The 23,739-nt window shown below is 30.3% G+C and overlaps 1 protein-coding gene across 2 annotated transcripts in view; it reads right to left on the bottom strand.

Moving 5' to 3' along the window:
- Positions 1 to 994: 994 nt before the first annotated feature.
- The window catches only part of LOC127706414 (protein kinase C and casein kinase substrate in neurons protein 1-like), a 41,245-nt gene continuing 18,500 nt past the window's right edge, over positions 995 to 23,739 (bottom strand). The window contains exons 4-11 of one of the 2 annotated variants that reach the window (XM_052211018.1): positions 21,592 to 21,729; positions 13,296 to 13,421; positions 11,369 to 11,469; positions 10,099 to 10,219; positions 9,311 to 9,489; positions 8,697 to 9,008; positions 7,002 to 7,243; positions 995 to 6,387 (exon numbers count right to left, since the gene is read on the bottom strand). In XM_052211018.1, coding sequence (XP_052066978.1) covers positions 6,272 to 6,387; positions 7,002 to 7,243; positions 8,697 to 9,008; positions 9,311 to 9,489; positions 10,099 to 10,219; positions 11,369 to 11,469; positions 13,296 to 13,421; positions 21,592 to 21,729 — 1,335 coding nt within the window. In that variant the 3' untranslated portion in view covers positions 995 to 6,271. The remainder of the gene's footprint in view (positions 6,388 to 7,001; positions 7,244 to 8,696; positions 9,009 to 9,310; positions 9,490 to 10,098; positions 10,220 to 11,368; positions 11,470 to 13,295; positions 13,422 to 21,591; positions 21,730 to 23,739) is intronic. The other variant, XM_052211019.1, reaches the window with a different exon arrangement.

Raw genomic sequence — 23,739 nt, 5'->3', positions numbered from 1 at the left:
ATAACCCCCAAAATCAATCCCAACCTTCCTTTTGTGGTTATAAACCTTGTGTTTAAATTTCATAGATTTCTATTTACTAATACTAAAGTTATTGTCCGGAAACCAAGTGTCTTCAGACAACGAAGACGTGATACCAATATACGACCTCAAAATTTTTTGCGGTGGTATAAAAATTGCAAAATTTCCTTAAAATTACCAATTTAGTGGCAGCAACCCAACAATGGGTTATCAGATTCAACTGAAAATTTCAAGCTGATAGAACTTCACCACATGAACACTTTAAACCCATGTCAGATTAGCTCTAAATGCTTTGGTTTTTGAGATATAAGCCAAAAACTGCATTTTACCCCTATGTTCTATTTTTAGCCATGGCGGTCATGTTATTTGACGAAACAGTAAATAAAACACAAACTTTATTCTAGATACCCTAAGCATCATTCAGCTTAAGTTTGGTTGGAATTGGTTCAGTAGTTTCAGAGGAGAAGATGTTTGAAATAGTTTACACCAGACGGACAACGACGGACGCCAAGTGATGGCAAAAGCTCACCGTTCCTTCGGAACGGTGACCTTAAAAGACATGTCATCCTACCCAATCTCATTATTCTGACTTAGAGCTGCCAGTCTTTGCTCTTACTCCTAACTGTTGCATGCTTAGCTGAGAAGCTGTATACCAATTTTCAAGTCTTTGGTTTGACAAGGACAGGTACTAAGTCAAGGTGAGCAAACTACCAGAGACCACTGAGGCAGTAACACCTCTTTTCTGTAAACAAATCAGTAGTGATGGATTGAAAATAACCTTGGTCACATTACCATTTAGTTACAAAGTCAAAAGATGTTGCAATATATTAATTTTATATATTTGATTTAGACATCAGAAATATAATACAGACACAATGGTGATATAATGTTGCCTCTGAATGATTTCTACTGAACACTGCTGATCAAGGTAGTGAATCCAGATTTTATGTTGTTTTTGATTACAAAAAACATTACATTCACGTTTAATATGTTTATTGCAATTATAATTTTGTATGAAATAAATAGAGTGGTCAGACAATACATGAAATTATACATGTTCAAAATTAGTTCTTATTTATATAACAAATAACAATATATATATAAAGATTATTAACAAAATAATGTCTACATTTCTATAGTACATTTCCATAACAAAAACAATATCTATTTTCAGTTATAATCATTAATTTGTAAAAAGGCTCTAGCAATCTTTCTACAATAATAACATATAATTCTCTCTTTTAATGCTCAAAGGATAACTCTTTTTCATAATAGTATGTTCAAAGTAAAAAATATAATTTCAAAATAATTCTGTAAATTTGTCTTACCATTCTTTAATAATTCTGCGATCTGTTCTTAAAAGAACCTTCATTCCCTAATGTTTTACAGTTTCAGTGGGTTTTTTCTTCAGTAATTACCATTTACATATATACCAATTTTTCTAAGATGGCCTATCTGTATTATTTCTACCTCTTATAATAAAATTCTAAATTATTAAGGAGGTTCATATCGATATTATTACATTTTCTATTAAGTTTATTCATTAAGCCCCCCCCTTTTCATCCTTTTTATTTTAATACATTCTCCATTACACTAATTGGTTGTTTGATCTCTCTAAAACATTAATTGTACCTTACCAAACAGCTCTCATTTAAATATTTTACATATCTAATATTTGTTTTGACATCCCTAATACACAATAATTATAACTGAAAAATAAAATCTAAATTATTACCTATGCCTATATATACAAAATTGTGCAAACAAGCCAACATGGCCTAATTTGTTTATACATAACAAGTGGTGTCTACAACAGAGAAGCACCTACTAATGATTCAGAGCACAGAGCATATACAAGCTCCTCACAATACACAGAGCATTTACAAGCTCCCTACAATACACAGAGCATATACGAGCTCCTTGTAATACACAAGCATTTACAAGCTTCCTTGCAATAGACAGAGCATATTAGATAAGCATTAACTGGAACATGTTAATCAAATATGTTAACTTAGAGAACAGTACAATACTGTCAATTTACATCTAGTAAAATATATATTTGTTATTGGAATGGCCTCCGATTTATTATTCACTTCCTCAGCATTTTCAAGATTGTTGGAATTATTTATCCTCTCAAAATGGCTCCTGGTACAAAATGATTTTTTGTAGTTAAATTAATGAAAAACTCTTCAAAACACACAGCCAAGAAAACAGCACTTGATAACTTAGCACTTGAATTTCATCTTTGTAGAAGAATTTTAGCAATTTATAGAAACCAAAGTACATGTACTAATGTCTAACAATAAGTAACTTTGTATGACGAAACAATATTTCATTAAAATTCATGTAGGAGTGAAAAGCAAAATTAGAAGTTAGTTTCATTTATATTTACGGTTAACGGATACCAAGTTATTTTCTCAAGGAACATATTTTCTAATCCCGACCTTTCCACTATATTTTAACAACATTTTTAATTGTTATATAGTAAAATAGAGAAATCTCATCTAAGCCAAACATCATTTAAATAGGAAACCTGGCTAAACTGACTCGTATTTCAGGACAAACAATGAATATTCATTAAAATTTAAGCTATAGCAATTATTCTATAGCCAAATTTACCATAAACATGGTCTTCATCCTGCGTAGAATTTCATGTGTATTCTTTGAGGATGAAATAGTACACTGTACAGATCCAGGTCTAAAATGTATGTGAAGTTGGGCTTGTAAATGAAATGACATAAAATCAATGAATATAAGTTAAAAAATCAAGTTCATTTTTCACCTATTTAAAAGAAATCTACTTGTAGCAAAACATGTATAGCTTACCTAGCACTAGAGGTTCAGTATATTTGAATGTAGCATGCAGGATGTAAAAATCAGTCATTGTAAATGTACATTTCACAATAATTTGTATGATTTTCCAGCAACTGATAACATCAGTTATTGAACTATCCTTTTACAATATATTCAGAGACGTATAACCTCAGACTTGAACCAAAAAAAAAAAAAAAGAAAAAAAAATTGTCTCCCCTTTGTACCTTGGTAATGTTCCCATTAAAACTAGCACTGGCCATGAAAGATGTCTATAATGACATTTTTTTCATCTACATGTTACAATATGTTTGATTAACTATGCAAGAAAGACATTCTACAATACATTGCTAATAAAAAAGCAATAACATGAATATTTTGGCACAAGCTTTCACTTGTCAAGTTTACAACAAATGGTGGCAAGGTATAAACCTTTCAAAAGTACTTTTATTTTAAAGTCTATATAGAGTATAAACTGTAAGATAGTAAAAGTTAGGAAAATGTCAACGTTTACATCTAAACAATAAACTATTAACAAACCCTGACAAACAATAACACTAATATTTGCATATATTCACTAACCTATTAAAGGCTTGACTAAAAATTCTTGAGTAATCAGATTTTACAAACCATTTGTGTTTGAACTGCTTCTTAGAATAACATGCATTCAAATTATCATCATGCAATTCAAGGGTTTTCACATCTAAAGAAATTTAATGTATTTTTGCATTTGTTTTTCAAAAATGTTTCCCAAATTAAGAATTAAATGCAAATAAGGCTGTTTTAAAATGACAATTTGTGGAAATTACAATGAAGTATAAAGAAGTTTGAAAGATAGGTTGAACTGTATCTTCATCTACTCAAGATTAAAATTTTAGAAAAGCCATTTTATGATAGTTATATTTTTATCTACAGTCAAGTGCTTTCCTATTGTGATCGATCTCCTGTTCTACAAGTTTTCTCATGTCCTGGTTAATTTGAATATAGAAAATTTTCACAACACGTTTTTCCAGCTTATTTCTAATAAGTATTAAATAAAGTATTATCCTTTACTCAAAGGTTTTATTGTACAAACAAATTAAAGAAATCAACAAACATCATAGAAAATGAATGTACTTAAAATTTTGTTAAGAGGTGTTGAAAAAAAATCCCAATTTACCATATAAACACTAAAATTTGATGACCATCACTACAAGGGAGAAACATACAATAAAAGAAAACTATATATAAATGAAACTGATAATTGTGTATAAACATATTATTTTTATATCTATATCATTATATATGGAATGTTACAACTTTCACTCAATATACTTGATGGATTTCTACAAAATTAACTTGCAGACAATAATCCTTTAAAACCTCTGATATTGTAAGAAAATACACCAGCAGACAAAATCTAGATGTATGAATAATTAGAAGCCATTCTCTATTTTGTCATGAAGAACACATAATAATCAACTTTATTATTTCTATTGTTTAATGGAGATTTTTAAAACTATGATATGCTAGAATGACCATGATATATAAATGGTATAGTGATTTAAGGGGCCTGCCCTTTGATAATATAAGCAGGGTCAAAATAAAATATATATTCAAGATCTACTTAGAGGTAGAGCTGTTGGCAAAATACCCAGTAAATTGAACAAAAATATCATGTAATACATGTGTGCTTTTAAGATTTTTATCATTACCATTAATATATATTTCCATCTGGTCCATATACAAATATATTTTGTTTTGCATTGAACTGAAGCATGGATATTGGGTGTTTTTTAAGTAGCACAATTAGCAATAACATTCCAGTTATAGTATTAATCTAAATATTTTGTTTTGATTTCTGTTTTTAAGACAAATTTGATAAATATAGCAAAATAGAAATCAGTTTCTTATCTATAATCAGAGTTTAGATCATGTTCAAAATGATGTGCATAAAAGTACTTTGCAGCCAGAAATAAATCAAAGCTTAAAAAATCAGAAATATTACACCTTTATAAAATTTCCCCATTATAAAAATAAGAAAGCATGCATGGCAAAAGAAAAGATATTTGCATAAAAAAAATTAGACAAACAGACAAAATGACTAATTCATTTACATATGATTTCTTTTCTCAAACGATTACATCTGAAAGGTGTTTAGAAGGAATGATTAAATTAAATGATATATAATACAGTGATATATGAGTATTAATGACATGCATATAAATGATACTTTATCTTAAATTTACAATGTTTGATCAAATTAATTGCACTTAGCTATATCTTCAGAAAAAATACATTTTGTAATACAGATTTTTTAGTAAAACTATGTACTGTAAAGAGCTATATTTGCAATTTTTCTAATGCACAATCTTATGGTGTGGTTAAAAATTCGATATTTTTGATGTTCTTTTCCATATATAGCAAATTTATCATGAAATTAGCAAAAAATTAAACCTCTTTAAAAAATTTCTACTTTTCAGTAATTTTTCTCGTAATCATTAAAATCACTGTAATCAATACCTTTATAATACTAATGATGGTCCATTAAAATATACTCAGTACAATGTAATGTTTATTTACCTAAAATAGTGCTAATAACAAAATTAAACTAACTTTGAATCATATAATTACTAACTTCAGAACATCATATGAGCTGTGTTGGATAGAAATCGACCTTATGCAAGTGCATGTATACATGTACATGTATAAGACTTTGATTGATTTTGGATCATTCAAATACGAAATGAAAGATATATTTTGGTCTGTTTTGTGCACTTTCTTAATTAACAGCTCATTTTTCAAACAGTTACAGACTTTCCATAGAGATTGTTTGACCCGAAAAAGGTTAACAGATGTATTGATATTCATTTGCATCATAAGGTCTATTTCTATCCGACACAGCTCATATGTTTATCAATCTTATCTACCACTTTTTACTATGATTAACTATGGGTAAGCATTTTGCATGCAAAACAAAGGTAGTTAAAATATGCATATTGTGATCTTAACAGAACAGAATATTAACCTGGTTTTTACTATAACATTATAAAGTGCTTTAGTGAGATTGGCAATAACATTTCCAGGTTGTTTTTTTTTTTATAATAATATCAATATTTTAGGCTACTTTCCCCCCCAACAAATTTTAACAAAATTACAAAACATAATAATACACAACAATAAATTTTACAAATAATATATCTATCTGTTTCTATAGGAAGCACAATGATCAACATAATGGACTAGCAAACATTTTCTGCTATTCACAATTCTTTTAAACTAAATACCAATAAAATTTATATCTTAATTTCATTTTAATTTAATCTCTTAACAACAGATGGCTTCATACAATTTTTTCACAACCATGTTGCCAACCATTATAATCCTTGTTTCTGAATACACATATTTCTATATATCTAATATATTCATTGTAGAATATAACACACAAGTTATTTCCCTTTGATCATAGTTCACTGACAGGTTTGACATAATTAGCAGGATAAAGTTTTTCTTCACCATCCTTCCGTCCTTTACACCATCCTAACTCATCTTCTTCGCTCAATTTGTAAAATTCTTCACCTGTAATATTATTATGGTACATGTATAATTTAGCAGCATTCTATCACAAGTGGTCTTATTTATTATATTGAAATACGGCCCTTAGTTACACTTTTTATTATAACATAACTCTTTTCTGTGATACTTGCGCCAGTAGGATTAGCTTTATGTAATGTCTTTTTACTGTACTTGTTTGGCATATGACTATTTGTGTATTGCATATAATTGTCAAAATAGCAGATCATCACTTGGAGAAGAATGATGCAGATTTTGAAATAATTGTGAAGCAAGAAGTTGTTTTAAATGCATCTGGACTATTAGACACACCTAATCAATTAGTATCAAGGTGTAAATTTTCAGTTGGAAGTCAAGGAAAAGGTGGGAAAAGTATCAAGATTTAAAATAAACAAGTTATTTCACATGTGAGATTATCAAAATTTATCACGATGGGAAATTCACACAAATCACCGTCATCTATATAATAATAGAAAACCATATATAAAACTATCAAAATATACTGAATGTAACTGTGATGGCACTTATCTGTGTGAACACCACTTTGGTGTATGCATACAGAAATTGAAATAAATCAATGGCATAAATCAATATACTCTGTTGACACTGAGAATACTAACCACATTTGAAACTGAACTCATCTTGCTCAACAGCTTCATAATCAAACACAGCTCTAACAAGGACAGGGTCAGCTAGCCGAGGGGATTCTTTCGGTGATTCTTCCGAACATGTGTCCTCATTACCAAAAGGATTTGAATCTTCCTCCTGGTATGTCCGACCATTGTATGTTGGTTCAGTTGGTTGATCTAGTTCCGGTTCTGGTTCATAGCTTGTCTGTGGGTAAGATGATCTCTGGTTGTTTCTGGAAGTAGATAATTGTAAATGGTTGTAAATGGTTGTAAGAAGATAAAATTGAATAATACAATTTTATTTAATAAGTGCAAATAGCATTGTTATATTGGATTAAAAGGACATTTGAAATTATCTGATCAACAACTTATTATAAATTCAAAGATTTTTCAAAATGATGAAATATATATGTTACAGCTGACTCTTTTTCAATTGGAGTTGGTAAAAGCAACACACCATTGGTATAAATAACATTTTCAGTATCTAACTCTGCATTACATTAAGTTAGGATTTTACTATATTATGATTGCTTGATTGTTGAGTGCTTAACATCAGTGACCATTCTTTACTGTAATAATATTGTCTCTTATATACTATAGCCTTTAGAGCTTGATCAGATACATGCTTGCCAGATTAGAGATATTTCTAAGAGAACAGGAGATAATTATAAGATCCATGCAATGAAGTTATAATAGTTGAAGCAGTTTAACACTTCATCACCAGTTAATTTTGTCACATCTATTTTTTGTGAAATTTATTTTTTGTGAAATTTGGGATCAAACAAACTAGAATTAAATGGATAAAGCATGAACTATATCACTTAAACATTTTTTTTTGTGAATCCAGACATTTTTGTATTCTAATAAAAATGTATATATGATTAAAACATCAAACTATCTGTTATTAATCTATGCATTCCTTTTATTAGTTATTTACATGTACAATGCTATTTATATTAGTATCAAGGAAATATTTGGAAGAAAAGCTAATATAAGGGGTTCTGCTGCAACAGATCTTTAATTATATATTTGAATGCACAGGTAATGAAATCTGTGCCTGAAAATATAAGTTGTCAGTCAATAAAAGTACAGTTAAACCTGTATATAAAGGTCACCCTTGTGGTTAAACAAAACTGACCTTATTAGAGTGGTGACCTTCGAGTTAAGGTTCAAATTGCAAGCTAAAGTATAACTTCAGAGGGGAAAGATGACTGGCCAAAATAAGTTTTTGCTTCATAGAGGTGACCTTTATAGCAGGTTTGATTATACATCTTCTTAACCATTAGTTAACAATGTTCATCAAAATAAATTCTATATTAAAACTTAAATAAGCATAATGGTACATTTGATTTGTAAAATACAATTTTATATAGGAAATGAGAAAAATAGTGAGCCACCAAAACTGAGTTCGTAGTTCAGTATTCGTATTAACCAATGGTTTAGACAAACGTAAAAATGCATAAAATATTTAAACATAAATATTGTACAAACATTGCTGAAGTTCAAAATCTGCTGGCAACATTCTGTTAAAAAATAATAAACAGTTGCAAAATCAACTAGTATTTCATGCTCTGAAACATGGCAAATCTGGATACCATAGAACACAACATGCCAGGCAATGGAAATCAGGAAAACGAACATTCAAAAGCTGTTAGAACAGTAGTAGGCATACGTCAGGTGGATTACTTTTCATCATCCACTTTGTCATTTTCATCTTCATCATCATCACCAAATGGATTTAATGTTTCATCATATTCCACTTTCTGTTGTATACTGCTGCTGGACTGGTTCCTTATAAGTGTCCTCTTAGCAGGTGTTGGAGGAGACCGGTTCTGTCCTTCTGGTATTGGTCTGGTTTCATTTTTATCAACCAATGGACTTGGTGCACCCTCTGGTATTGTTCTATTTTCTGACTGTTTACTGAGTGATGGACTTCGCTGTGGTTTTAGAGGTCCCACAGAGGGATTTCTAGGTAAGATAATACCTATGGAATTTTTCCTGATAAAAAATTCAGTTTATGAGGCAGATACTTTAAGAATACTTTACAAATTAATAATTCTAATTTCTAATCAATGTATTACTCTACAACTCTTCTTATTGGTGACTAAAAGTTGCTAAAAGTTTGACCTACTTTGAGACAACTAATGGGGTTATTTTCAAAAATGCTACAAAGCCATTTCTGTAATGGAATATCATCCACCATGAGTAGAAGACCATAATTAGAAAAAATTTCCATACCATCAAATATTTCTAATTACAATAAATTGCCTAAAGTACAAATATCATAAAAATTGACTGACCTGGCATTATCACTATCATTTGTTTTGGTAGAACTCTGACGGTCATAACCTCCAGCATGTGGTGAAGCTGGTGCAAAGTCTCCCTTGTGTCTAATGCTTGTTATCGTTATACCATCATTAGTATGTAATTGGGACTTCCTTTCTTTCTTTGAAATGGATTGCAGATCTGGTGAATATTCCTACAAATAAATAATGATGACTCTTAATTAATAAAAAAAATCTAGTAGTATACTGGTTTGACTCAAATAATTCTGCAAATACAAGACAGAAATATTCATTAATGTTTATATACCCATGGGTGTTAAAAATGAAAACCAGAAAAATATATATTCAGATAAAGAAATGAAATAGGAGGTGCAATAGATATGTGATTAAGAACATTTCAAATAATTTTGTCAAGCAGTTTAGGAGAAAATTCTGATAAAAAGAGGGACAGAAGGATGAACGGATGAACTGACAGAAGGATGGACAAAACCAATCACTATACTGTGTACACTGCCGCCTAGAAAGCGAGGGTATAATCCATAAATATATAATTAGAATGATTTTATACTCTCAGAAAACTGTTCAATAGTATACATTTTACACGTTAGGTCTTTCAGGATTTACCTTAGGCAATGCTATGAATTGAACAGAACAATTACTGTTAAAAATAAACAGATTTTTTTATATCTACTGCATTTTTTTCATAAAATAATATTGTTTAATAACTCCTTAAGTGTATCTTGGGATGATAAGTTTTTACTTAGAATCCAAGCTAGAATATAAATGATTTCAACTGTTTTTACCTCAAACTGTGGCCAGTTCATTGCCATATCTGAACCATTATTGTGTGACCACCATCTTAAATCTTGATCTGAATCAGTTTTACCTATAACATTGTGGAGATCTGTATAAATTTGTGGAAACCTGAAAACACAATACAAAATTAAATCTTTTTCCATAGATAGTATGGTACAAATATATAGTGTATACTGTTACAAGTTGAGGTAGTACAACAGTATTTTTTTAATGCAACTGTTTGTGTTTGAAATGTTGTATCTTTGTTATCTGCTGAGATATTGATTGATTGATTGGTGCTTAACGACACTTTCAGCAGTATTGTGTTATTTCGTGGCGGTCAGTTTTTATTGGTGGAGGAAGCCAAAGTGCCCGGAGAGAACCACCAACCTTCGGTAGGAAAACTGACAATCCTTCATCTGCTGCGATATGTAGACGGATTAGCTAAGAATCAATGAACCACTGCTTTAATACACTGTTACTATTTATACAAAAGTGCCGTATTTGAAGTGAATTTTAATATTTTTGTAATTATAACTTTACGTTTACCAGCAAACAAGTAGTTATATTTTGCATAAGTAAACTCAGGTTACAAGTTTCAAACCCATATCTCAAGATTTTTGATATCATGTCTGATACAGAAAGATGGCTGCATTCATTTTTGATCTAAAGAAAGACCTTAATATATCATATAAATATTTTAAATTAATTATTTCAACTGGACCTCAGAAAAAATCTGAGATACAATTTTGTAGAATTAAGTATCTCTTAAGCTGACAACACAAATTTTAGAATAAGAATGGGTGTATGTTTTCAATTTTCTGACAAATATAGTCATTTAGAAATATGCAGGTAATGGTGGTTTTACAAACTTTTTGGGAAATGCTTCTTGGCTCTCGCTTTTATAATGTGTTACTTCATTTGTCTAAATATCTTTTAAATGATAGTTATAGATTTTCACAAAAACACAACCACACTACATTCTTATCAATTTATATGTCGTGCTAAGTTTATTGAATCAAAATTTAATCAGTTTCTACTTCTTTTTTACCTACTGTTAATTGAAACCATTGTTAATTCCAAGTTATATGTGGTAATTTGATTTAATCAACTAGTCAACAGGTCCATCTAAAAACCATAAAAAACAGAAAATAATGGCTGTATTCTGTTTGTTTTGTTCAAAGTTTTCAAACATGGCGTTTGTATGGTGAACAAATGACATATATAAGAAACTATAACAACAACATTTGTACTTTACTTGTCCTTTTCTTTCCTTACCTTGGGTCAACAGAAAGGTCTAAACACTGATGAAGATCATAAAATGTTGTTTTAAAAAACTCTATTCTCTTCTTCTCAAATTCTTGACATTTTTGGAAAATCTGCAAAGAAAAAGAAAAACGAAATGTAGCAGTTTGCAAAACTTCATTTTTATCTATCAGACATAGGACTGTCTGAGTGCAACCTATTGCAGGTCCTACAAAAAATGTGATGGTCCTTCATTTTTGAATTTGTAATAAAATATGTTTGAAATTTGAAAATGAGAAAATGAAACGAAAATACAAAAGAAAAAGCTTTTTTTTGTTAGACAAATATGTGTGCTTTTAAAAATTATAGTGTTGCTGGGTTAAGATTAAATATACTATTCTGTCAAAGCTGAGACAAAATAGTTGGATATCCACTTCCAAGGTTGAAATATGGAGATTATTTTTGTGGTTTCACCAAGTGTGGGCCTGGTATTATGTCGCTGTTTGCCTTTTGTAAGTTAATGAATAACCCTTTTTGTCAGTAAAATAACAGTTGGAGTGCAAAATATTAAAATGGCAGACCTGATGAAATTTTGGCAGTCAGAACCAACAGGTCAAGTTATAAAGTCAAATGATTTTGGCAAAGTCTGATGTAGAGTATACACTTCAAACTAAATACACATACAGATTCATTCATAATATATTTTTCTGATGTATACAGCATGATGTTATGATTTGTTGGACTTTCAATCTCATTATCAAACTGAAGTTGAGTAATAATCATAGGACCATATCAGTGAAAGCCATTGGAAGTGTCAAAGACATCAAATTCATGCCAACCTGGTATTTTCAGAAACTGCAAGTTACAAACAATTAATTCATTTCATTTCAGAAACGTATAATTCCTTTTCTGATGCAACACTGCAACATTCATTTTGGTTAGATAATGTCACAAATTTCAGCAGTTCAATTCCATGATTGATAGTTTGAAACTGTACATGAAACACAAGCACCAAAGTCATGAAAATGATTTCAAAATGTATAGTTTATGTGTTTCATTTCAGTTGCATTGGAATTCAGATAAAATAATTCAATTATCACGATTATTGTATTTGAAGCAGGCATTATTTTTTTTTTATTTAATGGATGCAAATATTCTTTAACTGTTTCTGCACATGGGTCAACAGTTAATACACCTTATAGCTATTTATTCCAATCCAGATAAGTTTTGTCGTTACACAACTTTTTCATGACGTCACAAATCAGTTGAAGCTAACTGGGGCCCTGTTTAAACAATACACCTTATCCCTATTTGTCCGCCATTGCTGGGCATCACAAAGGTTCCCGTAAATTTTGATGTCACAATAGAAAGTATTTGACGCCACAACGGAAACGTGATTGTTGCATGACATCAATAGTTCAAGCGGCGCAGATTTCCAAATAGTGATAAGGTCTATGTACTGTGCATAAAACTTTTATAAAAGAGAAATGTTTAAACAATCGTAAACACTTCAAACACAGCATTTTTATGACATTAATTTGTCTTTCAAAAAATTGGATCATAATCTATTAAAATTTTCAAAATGTTGACTTTCTGAACTTTTTTTTCCCACAGCTTATTACTGATGACCTTTGCTTTTACAACACTTGACCAAAACAGGAAGTTGTCTAAGTGACTGTTTTTTCTCAGACTGTTTTAAATAAGTTGAGGTGTATTCAATTTGCAAACATCAAATTGTAATCAAAACCAGCTGAACAACTATAATATCAGAAAAAGGACTTTTTCCTTTATTTTTTTAATTTTTAATAGCCTCGGTCAATTGACTGGAGATCATCTAAAACAAATCTGAGAGGAAGCAATGTTATGATTATTTGTATGTATATTTTGTTTATAGTACTGGCAGCCTTGTTATTCAAAAGGTGGTTGTAATAACAACCATCTCGAATAAAATGTTTCCTACCTCTGTCATATCTTCTATATACTTGGCATTATAGTTGTTTATGTCATTCAGCGATGCCTCATACTTGTCTTTTAATCCTGCGACTTCCTGCTGACACTTCTGTAATCTTTCCTCCATTTTCTTTTTCTGTAAAAAAAAAGATGGACATCACTAATAACAGGTCTGACAAAAAAGATTTAAATACTATCAGGACAACTCTTGTTTTTTTTTTTAAAAAGACTTATGGTGCCGTACAGTGACATATAGTTGTTAACTTCTACATCATTTGTTCTCTGGTGGAGAGTTGTCTCATTGACAATCATACCACATTTTTCTATTCTGATAAATTAAGCTTTCTGTAAGAAATGGTTTTGTTAAATTTTTTACTGGAAAACAACTGTGAACTGTAAATGTGATACAAGTCAAAACTTTAATAAGACTTTTTCAAATCATTGTGTCCTGTTAACTTTGGCTTGAATTGGTCTAGCTGCTTCAGTGGTAAGAAGATTGTTTTTTCAAATGTTTGGATGATGACAGATGCAAATGATGACAACAGTGCACATTGGCATTAGTGGATAGTCATGATAGTAGAGCTTTTTTCAGAACAAATCACTGCAAGACAAATTTCTTTAGGAAAAAATTGATAACAAATTCTAAAGTTGATACACCTACAGTACATAAAACAAACTTAAATCCTATTTACATAAGATAGATCATTTCCTTAAAATCTCCATTCAGCTGTCTGTCGATTATTAGAATTGTTTCATCAATCTAGGGGATGACACCTTTCTATATGAAAGATCAATTAGGTATAGACATACCAAACAGATAAAACTATTTACAAGATAAATTGAAAGATAGAGACTTAGTTGTCAACATACTTGAAAGATACTTTATCAATACTATGTTATAATGCCAAACTAACTCCCAGCTTCTTACTTATGTCAAATCAATACCAAGACTCAAGAGAGATTTATTCATTCATTTTGTATTCGCAGTTCTGACTTCTTACTTTGCGATGATTAACAAAAAATTCTGCCTATGACTTTGTAAATTACACATACTAAAAAATGAAATTGATTAATTGTCAGTGTTTAAGGCCACTTTCAGCACTCTTGACTATATCACGGTGGTAAGTTTTTAGAGGTGGATAAAGCCAGAGTGCACAGAAAGAACCACCGACCTTAGGCAGGATATAAAATAGCATAGCTCTGAATGAATACATGACCTATATACATGTGAACTAAAATGTATACTTGTTTGATTTGCAGGTATTGGGCAAGAAGAGAGGAATGTGTCAAGGATGCAACTGTCAAACATTTCTCTTAATCAAATATTACAAATGTTCCTATAACCATATGGACTATAATGAATATATTTTGACCGTAAGATGTACTTTTTGTTGTATTGTGTTGTAACGTTGGTTTGCTGTCACATGTGAATTACTGCATTTGATAATATCTCCTTTTATAAGGTATAAAAATAAGGCATAAAATGGGAGTAAACACACATATAAGGTATTAAAGCATTTCATATGCATTCATATTACATGTACAATCTCTGCTATTATTCAAAGTGCCTCCCTATCTAGTTTTCAGGATAAAATAAATATATCAACAGATTACTCCTTGTGCATGGCATATGCACAATGTTGATCGAAACTGTCAATCGATATCATAAGTAAGTTTAGAAAGTGGCAACACTGTGTTTACCAAATGATGTGAAAAATGTTATCATTTTAAATACATGATTGAAAGTAGGGTAACAGGGATAAGCAAGTTATATTTCAACTCCAGTCAATATGAAAGAATGTGAGAAATTCAGTTGTTCTCACAGGTTAAACTGTAATTTAGACATTGTAACTAAAATTGAGATACAATTTCCATTTGTATTCATATACATAATGTAAATGAAACAGCAACTGTAAAGAAAATGAATGCCTATATCTCTTAAAGGTGAAGTTTACAATTCAGTGCAAGTTAAAATTTGATACTAAGGGATACCTATAAAATTTTCCATTATAAAATTTTCACATCTAATATATTTATATATCTGGTATGAAATCTCAGCAATCAAATATTGACAACCTCGTAAATTAAGGTTGACATCTTTTGTCTGCTTCTTACACTCAAAGTATATTGTAGTGGTGTATATATGTTTTGGACATGTACACATTCAAAATTTTCATACAAGAAACAAAACAAAAAAATCCATTAAAATTTTAAAACATATCAGTGCAAACATCAAAACTTTTTTGTGTTAAATTTCAGTAAATGAATACATATCCACAATTACATAGGAATATGATATCATATGGATTGTTTATATTTCATATCCATCTACCTGAATATTTCACCTGTCTATCCTAAAGGTAAATAGTATACCTGAATGGCTGTCCATTCAAGTGTGTACCGGCAAACAAGTTTTCTCATGGTCATTTTGTCAAATCCTAATTATATATGGTAATTTTCTGACCATCACTAATGTTAAGTATATGTAACATGAGACATTTGTCAGGCAGTGTGACACTCAATACTTGATTAACTATTTTAAATTAGATTTTCATTCTTCACACCAAAAAAATAATTTAAAAATGCCTTAGGACACTTTACACTCTACCCACCCATAAAAATTCTTATTTGACAAATAGACAAGAAGGTATCATTTCATTTTCAATTGTAGACCCCCAACTGAATGACTTGAGAATGTGTGATCAGTCACCTGACATTAAACTGTAAAGCAGACCAGTTCAAAATTAAATGGTTGTACTAAGGTCAATTCACACTGTAATACAATATAGATGTTTATCTTCCATATTTGAGTTTCTATCAAGAGTTAATTACCATTTAAAATAAGTATTGAGAAGATGTTAAACCCACATGTCTAACTACAAGATTAACAAGGCAAGATTTTGGTCAACATTACAAAAACCTGGTTAACAGAAAAACTCTTTAAATTAAGAGCACAAACTGTTGATGGTCATCGGTCCATATCTTTTCTGTGAATTTCAGCAGAAATATAAACTAAAGAAAAAGTTTTTATCTCAACTGTTATAACTATGATGTTTTCCATTAAAGATATCATGGCTTTGTCAAACTTTATATCATCAATTCCTGAACATCAAGCTAAGGTTTCATAAAGACTACATATAACTTTGATATGGCCAAGAAAACAAAACCACAATTCACAGATTACAAATAATCAGTCATTAATCAGATGTCTTTTACCAGTTTTCAGATGACACGACACAGATTCCCAATGAATACAAGTTTAAACTCATTGCCAATTTTGCAAAAATATTTTTGCTAAATGAACTTGACATTTACAGTCTAAAACATTTTTTTAAATAAAACTGGAATTCTTTGACTAACATATACATTTGACTGACTGATTTCTTGAGTTGAATGATACATTTTCTAAACATCAGTGCTAATACAGCAAGGTGAAATCTGAAATATCCAAGAAAACTACAAATTTGAAACAGTAATTGAATTTGTTTCTGGTATCAGAAGATTTTAGGGGTGTCACTAAAGCAAATGCTGCACTGTTTACCTATTTTAAACGCATATTACTTATTATTCTGCATCATTTTGTCTTATGCAAATGAGTATCTATCACAATTGTAATTGATACATTTTAATACCAACAAGAAAGATTGAGTTTCTTTTACAGGCTATAAAATTTCACAATAGATGTTTAAAATAGGTGAAGCAGAAAATATAAAGCCTAAGTTATTTACTACAGGTAAAAATTTAAAGGTAGTTCAATATTTATTGTGATAAATTACACCTTCCCAATATAATACACATAGTTCAGATACTTTATCTGTCCACAAAATAATGGCATTTGTGGATATGACCACACCTTACTTATGTCTGATAAGGTTTCAAAGATTAATATTAATATCAAATGACTTTGAAAACCTTGGCTGTAGTGGTTCATGAACTCTTAATACTGCATGACCTGAACAATTTTTCATCTGTCAACCAATTCCTCAATGAAAATCATTGATTTTTCTTAGCAGTATGTAAGAATAAATCTGGCTTCTCCAACAACAAACAAACTGTCATCAGCACAAACTTTATACTTTAGTACAGAATCTGATTACAACCCAATCATCAATCAATGACCATGATTTTTAACTTTTATCTAAACTTAAAAAAACTGTTGACACAGAGATATGTCTTGCCTGTCTGCAGAAAATTCAGACAAATAAAATCTGATCGTCAGCAGCATTGCTAATTAGTTCCGGAAAAGCAACACCTATAACTCACCTTCCTTGTGGGCGAGACAAAAACTGAACGAAAGCAATAAATCAACACTAAACTGTCTTACTTACTCTGTATATAATTCTGCATCCCTTTATTAAGAACAAACCACTTTTATTAGCAACTTTATAATAACAACATTTGAAAAATTGCTAATTAATTCAAAGTTGCTGGACCATGAACTAGAGGCAGGAACTCCAAATGGTCAACAAACTGAGAAGTACTGAAAGTAATGCAACTCAATAGAAAATATCATTGAGCAATCACATAGTTCCTATCAAGTTGATTAATTCAAAGTCACTGGACCATGACCTAGGGGACAGGGCCTCGAAATAGTCATCAAACTGATATGTACTGATATTAATGCAACTTTATAGAAAATATCATTGATATTTCACAAGTATTTCCTATTGTTGACGCTGCAGGAAAAGCAACACCTATGTCTGCGATTTTCATTGCAGGCGAGGCAAAACTCAACATATCATCATGTTTTCACTAATTTTGTCCTTCTTTAAGTAATTATGCTCTAACTCTCTTCTTTTAATAGTTTACCCACACATGCACAATGACATAAAAATGCATAAGATGAGAAGACCTCAAGTTTATGAATTTGCATAAACCAATTTTGTATTTAGTTCTTTTTATAATTTCAGATGTTATTTGTATCACTGATGTACATTGTCCATTGAAAATAGTTTTCTTTCATTTGTCAGAGCAAACATGTGTTATTTCTACTTTTCAAAAAATCTCTAAGAGAAAACACACTTTTATTTTTTGAATATTTGTGGTACAGGTGCAAGAGGTCCATCATGAATTAGCATTGAAATAATAACTTATTTACTACATTATCTTAGATTGAATGCTAATAAAATTTCTCACATTTAATCATAGCCTTCAATCTTGTATAATTCACTTTATCCCAAACCTAAAAATTCCAATTCCTTTGTTAAATCTATTATCTACCTGCCGAAGGGAAAAAATTTAAACATCCATTCATGGAAAAGAAAATTTCCCATTAAAAATAGACAAGAAGTATCAGGACCCATTGCTCGTGTTAGCCATCCTATTTTAAAACTTTACCAGGTCTACTGAAAATTCAGAAAAAAATGTTAATTTCCAAGGAAAACAAAAACAAAACTTTGTTAAGGCTTGTCACATCTACTGTTTATATATTATGTATTACCTGCTGGCTACAACAACATTCAGTGTCACCCTAATGAAAATGCAAATTACCTAATTATTCAAACTAATTACTAAAGGAATTTACCTAATTATTCATACTAATTACTTAAGGATGTCATAACTGAGCTGGAAACAAAACAGATTTCATGCTCTGAGATGATCAATAAGAGTGAAAACATGAAAATGTCTTAAGGCTGATCATTGGTATATATTTCCTCAGATAGCATTTTCTAATACTTTGCCAGAATGCAGATTTTTCCATGCATTTTTCAAAAATGCTATTTTTCAAGCTACAAGTCATGCAAAATTGCCTAAATTTGCATACATTATTCATGAAAAAAACTTTTTTTACGAATAAAAAGAAATCCATTAGATAGAATTATGAAATAAAATATGAAAAGATAGGTATTCAAATATGCTTTAAGATAATAAAAAGAAAAAATGGTGTCACCGACCTTGTTTTCTTGCTACAAGTAAAAATTGAAAATTTCTCTATCATTCTTTGATAAAAATTTTACTATTTGGGTTATCTCCCCTTAAATATTTTGAATTTGATAAATCAGTATGAATAATGCAATAAATCACTTATTTTTCTTTATTCCGATAAACAGTCTAACCCATTAATTGCCAATCTGTCTCAAAATTTGCAGATTTAAGTAAAGAACTAGACCAATTGTGAACTGCTATTTATCCAATCCAAGATGGTGATATACAGTTAATCTACCATAACTGGTTGACTGATTATGAGAAACTAATAAGAAAAACATGCAGGATTTATACACCATGTGTATTAACCTTACAGCAGACTAAATAGATACTATTCCAATAGATAAAGCTTTTAGAACTGGGAATCAATCAACCATGAAAATAAGGTCAAGAACGGGCGAACACTGTCAGATGGACATGAACACCTTAAATTATTCTACAAACAGAATGAAGTTTAAACCTATTACTCACAGTAAATAACCTGAGCAGAATTAATGTCATTCCTTGACCTATAAATACATGCAAGGTAAGGTCATGTGACTCCTCTTAGATGGACATGTATATGTAAACCTTACAAATTTTCCATACTACATTTACCAATCACTCAAAGGATATTAGAAACTGACCTAACTTGCCTAACTTGGATACCTAGTTAACATTTATTTAAGTCATTGTACCATGAAAATTAGGTTTGTTCAAACTACATATGCCAGATCTGAATAGAAAGTATGGATCGCCTAGCTTTCATACCTTCCGAAATATTAGCCTACATATCATTAGTTCAGGCTGTTGTTGGATGAGAATACATGTCATGAATGTCTCAGCTTGTTTCAGGCCAGACCATATAAAGGTATGATAAAAGAGAGGCAACAGATATTAAAGGGACATTCAAACTCAAAAGTCGAAAATAAACTGACAATGGTATGGCTAAAAAAGAAAAAAGATCAATAGTCAAACAAACAGACAAACAAAAGGAAAAAAAACACAAAAACTGGGGGTGATCTCAGGTGCTCCGGAAAGGTAAGCAGATCCTGATCCACATGTGGCAACTGTCGTGTTGCTCATGTTAGTACAAACCTGGTGATAAGTCTAATTAAGTAAAAATTAAAGTGTGCAGGACATAAATTTTCAGGTTCACTCAAGACCAAAATGATTTTCACTTGTGAAACATTTTTTATGACTTTTATTTTCCTAAAAGAAAGAATCTCATACTTATCACTTTTTAAACATTGGCTTAATAGAGTTATTTACACTGATTCATTCAGACAATCATAATGTAAGGTTAGGAACAAAATAAGGAACCCTTTTCCAGAATTAGCTTCACTCCATTGACAATCCACATTTAAGAAATAAATAAGTTGCTGCAACCATTAGGTGATACATATACGGTAAACAGACAAATTTTTTTATATTAAAGAAAAAGAAAACATATGTTCATTTAAATTCTAAATGCATTCATTAAGAATTAGACACATGGTATTCAATCATTAATTATACTAGAACCTGTTAACTATCAGAGATTTCGACTAAAAAATGTTCCTGATAATTCTGAAAGATAATTATTACATAATGTCAATAAATTACAATTTTGTACTTACAAACATCAAATATTTACACTTTCTGACCTGCACTTATGGTGCACTTCACCTACTTGTGGTATGTACCGATACTCATGAAAACCACAAACATTTCACACCATACAAACTATGACATTACAGTACACAAAATCATCTGGTGACAACTGTCTGTACTTCTTTTTAGTTTTTAAAGAAACTTTAGAGGATTTCTTGGCTATGCCTTTATAAAGCAGCTTTCTAACTAAGATATTTACTATTTAAAAACAAAATTAATATATAGTATCTCAAAAGTTACTGATAGTTTTTAAATGATAATGATTTTTTGTATAAACGTTTAATTTGTAAAATATAATTGATGCCCTTAGTAATAAGATTCAAAATCATTTAAATGTAGTTTTAATTTTGCAAAAATCAGTATTTAAATAGATATTTCTACTTCTATGGACTGTATCCTCTTTCAAAGGTAACACCTGCCTCATATTATTTATTTTCTACAAACATGTATGATCATATTGTTGTTAACAAATTTAATTAATCTTCGCGACAAATTTGGGTAACTTGCTATCATCAGATGACTATATTACTAGTTTTTTGACAATGAGAAAATACTAAATCTGATCACAGGAAAAATTTTAACAAATGGTTGCACAATTGGCATCAATAAAATGTTTCTGTCCCTCAACATAGTTGCAACATGACCCATCTCTGTATGGAGACTTCACTATCCATTAAAACCAAAGATTGAAATCATGGAGTTCCTTCACGTTATTTTACACATGTCAGTCACCCATACATTGTACTTACAGTATCTAAAGCTACTGAGTCATCACTTCTCATATTATTGACTTGGTTAGCTGTACTTTTCTCTGCTTTACAGGCATTGTGGTAATCTTTTCTATTTGACATTACTTTTGTGTATTTCTTTTCCCATGGCTTCTGGGCCTAAAAAAAAAATTTTTGACACATATATATATATATATATATATATACAAACCAGAGAATGTGCTATTAACATAGATGTTCTGTACAAAACAGCAATTGCCAAAAATAAAGGGGTATTTTAATGATGAAATATCATTTATGAACTTGCATCATTCTAGCAGTAAATCTAGCTTCCTGATAAAAATTCACTCAAACATAAATAAACAATTATAATAACCTTCCAGTTTCAATATTGGTTTCTATCAAATGGATAATAATAGCAATTCTGTAATGCACAAGTGTGAATATGTAATCATGAAAATTTTTCACAAGTTTTGTGAAATAATGGAAGTGAGAGGACTTTTAAATGATATCAGTGCCAAGTTGGAAAGTATCCTGTATTCTCAACAATTTATGAGGCAACTTTTTTACATGATCTCAAGAAAGTGAATTTGAAATGTCTCCTCATATACTATTAATTACCATTTTAAATACCGAGTCAGAATATATACTGTGAAACTGTAATATAAAGGTCATTCTTTGGACCATAGAAAACTGACTTATAAGACTTTTAGATTGAGGTTCAATATGCCTAGGTATTACTAAAATAGGACAAGAAGAGAATGACAAGACCAGGTAGATGTGATCTTACAATTTATGCTAGTACAATGAGCACTAGACCATATACAGCAATGAAAAAAATGTAAATAATGCATAATTTAAAACAACCAAGAAATTACCAGTCCATACATATAAACACTCTATGGTATTGGTCATTGTTGAAGGCTACATGGTGACCTATAGTTGTTAACTGCTATGTCATTTGGTCTCTGGTGGAGAATTTTCTCATTGGCAATCATACCACATCTTCTTATTTTTACAAAATGTATACTATATACATTTTGTAATACATTAAATGTATGTATACTGAGCAGTGTCAAGGATTTCAATCTATATTTGTATAATAAAGTATCTATTTACAGTACAACAATGTCCACCTTTGTTCACAATCAAATCATCAAGATTCTTTACATGTCTTTTCTACATTGATGAACTAATTTTCATGGCCTTGTAAGTTGTATTCTAACATTGTGCATTTTAATGACACTAAAATCTGATACAATTTTATTATGGTGACAGATCTTGACAAATTCAGGTCAATTTAAACACAAGATCTAACCTTGTCGCACTCCCACTTGCAAACTTTAAATTCAAAAGAACAAAAATCATGTTATCTTATAGGAATATAAATTACAAGCTATAAAGATCAGTATATAAATCATATTATCAAAGCTTAGGGTCAACTTTTCTACAAGCAAGCTGATCCCCACCTTCCATGGTAAAACATACACGTATATCCATCTTTGCCATGTTTACATACAATGTATCCTGTTTTTACCAGCCCATTAGCTAGCTAAATAGCACGCCATGTATATTTATTTTCGCTGACCCTACATCGTTGTACCATGTAATTCTTGTCAGGACCACATGTACATGAAGATCACTATATATATATAAAGTGCCTAGAAAATCAACCTAACAATGTTAGAATAGATCTGATTCTTTACTTATTCCCTGACTGTTCACTTCTCACTTCTACAGCAACACCACCTAGCATTGTGCAGACGCCTTATCCCCTCCTCTAACTATATACAATTATATTAAAAATTCACATGTTTCCTTTGTTTATTTTTCTGTATTTAGAAGTCTGTCCTCATTCTGTCTATCAAGGAATTTGGTATGATAGCAATCTTTGATCAAATTTATTCATTACTTGTAAAGAGTTGATCAAGACTATATTTTCTATATGTGAGGTGTTGTTCAACTGCTGTTTATATTTTTGTTATTAATGTACATGGATAACACACATCTCTATTCATTTATATTAAGTACCGCTATATAAATCAAAAGTACATCGAGGACATGAATAAAAAGTTAAATTCCTTAAAAATCTAAATAAAATAGGTTTTGTAAATGGGCAGTACACATTTACATCATTTTTTAATTTCTCTGTCTATTCAAAGTCTGACC

Source organism: Mytilus californianus, unplaced genomic scaffold, assembly GCF_021869535.1.
Source record: "Mytilus californianus isolate M0D057914Y unplaced genomic scaffold, xbMytCali1.0.p SCAF_6, whole genome shotgun sequence".
Taxonomy (NCBI): Eukaryota; Metazoa; Mollusca; class Bivalvia; order Mytilida; family Mytilidae; genus Mytilus; species Mytilus californianus.
The sequence above is the reverse complement of the archived record's forward strand: the minus strand, read 5'-3'. Positions and strand labels throughout refer to the sequence as shown.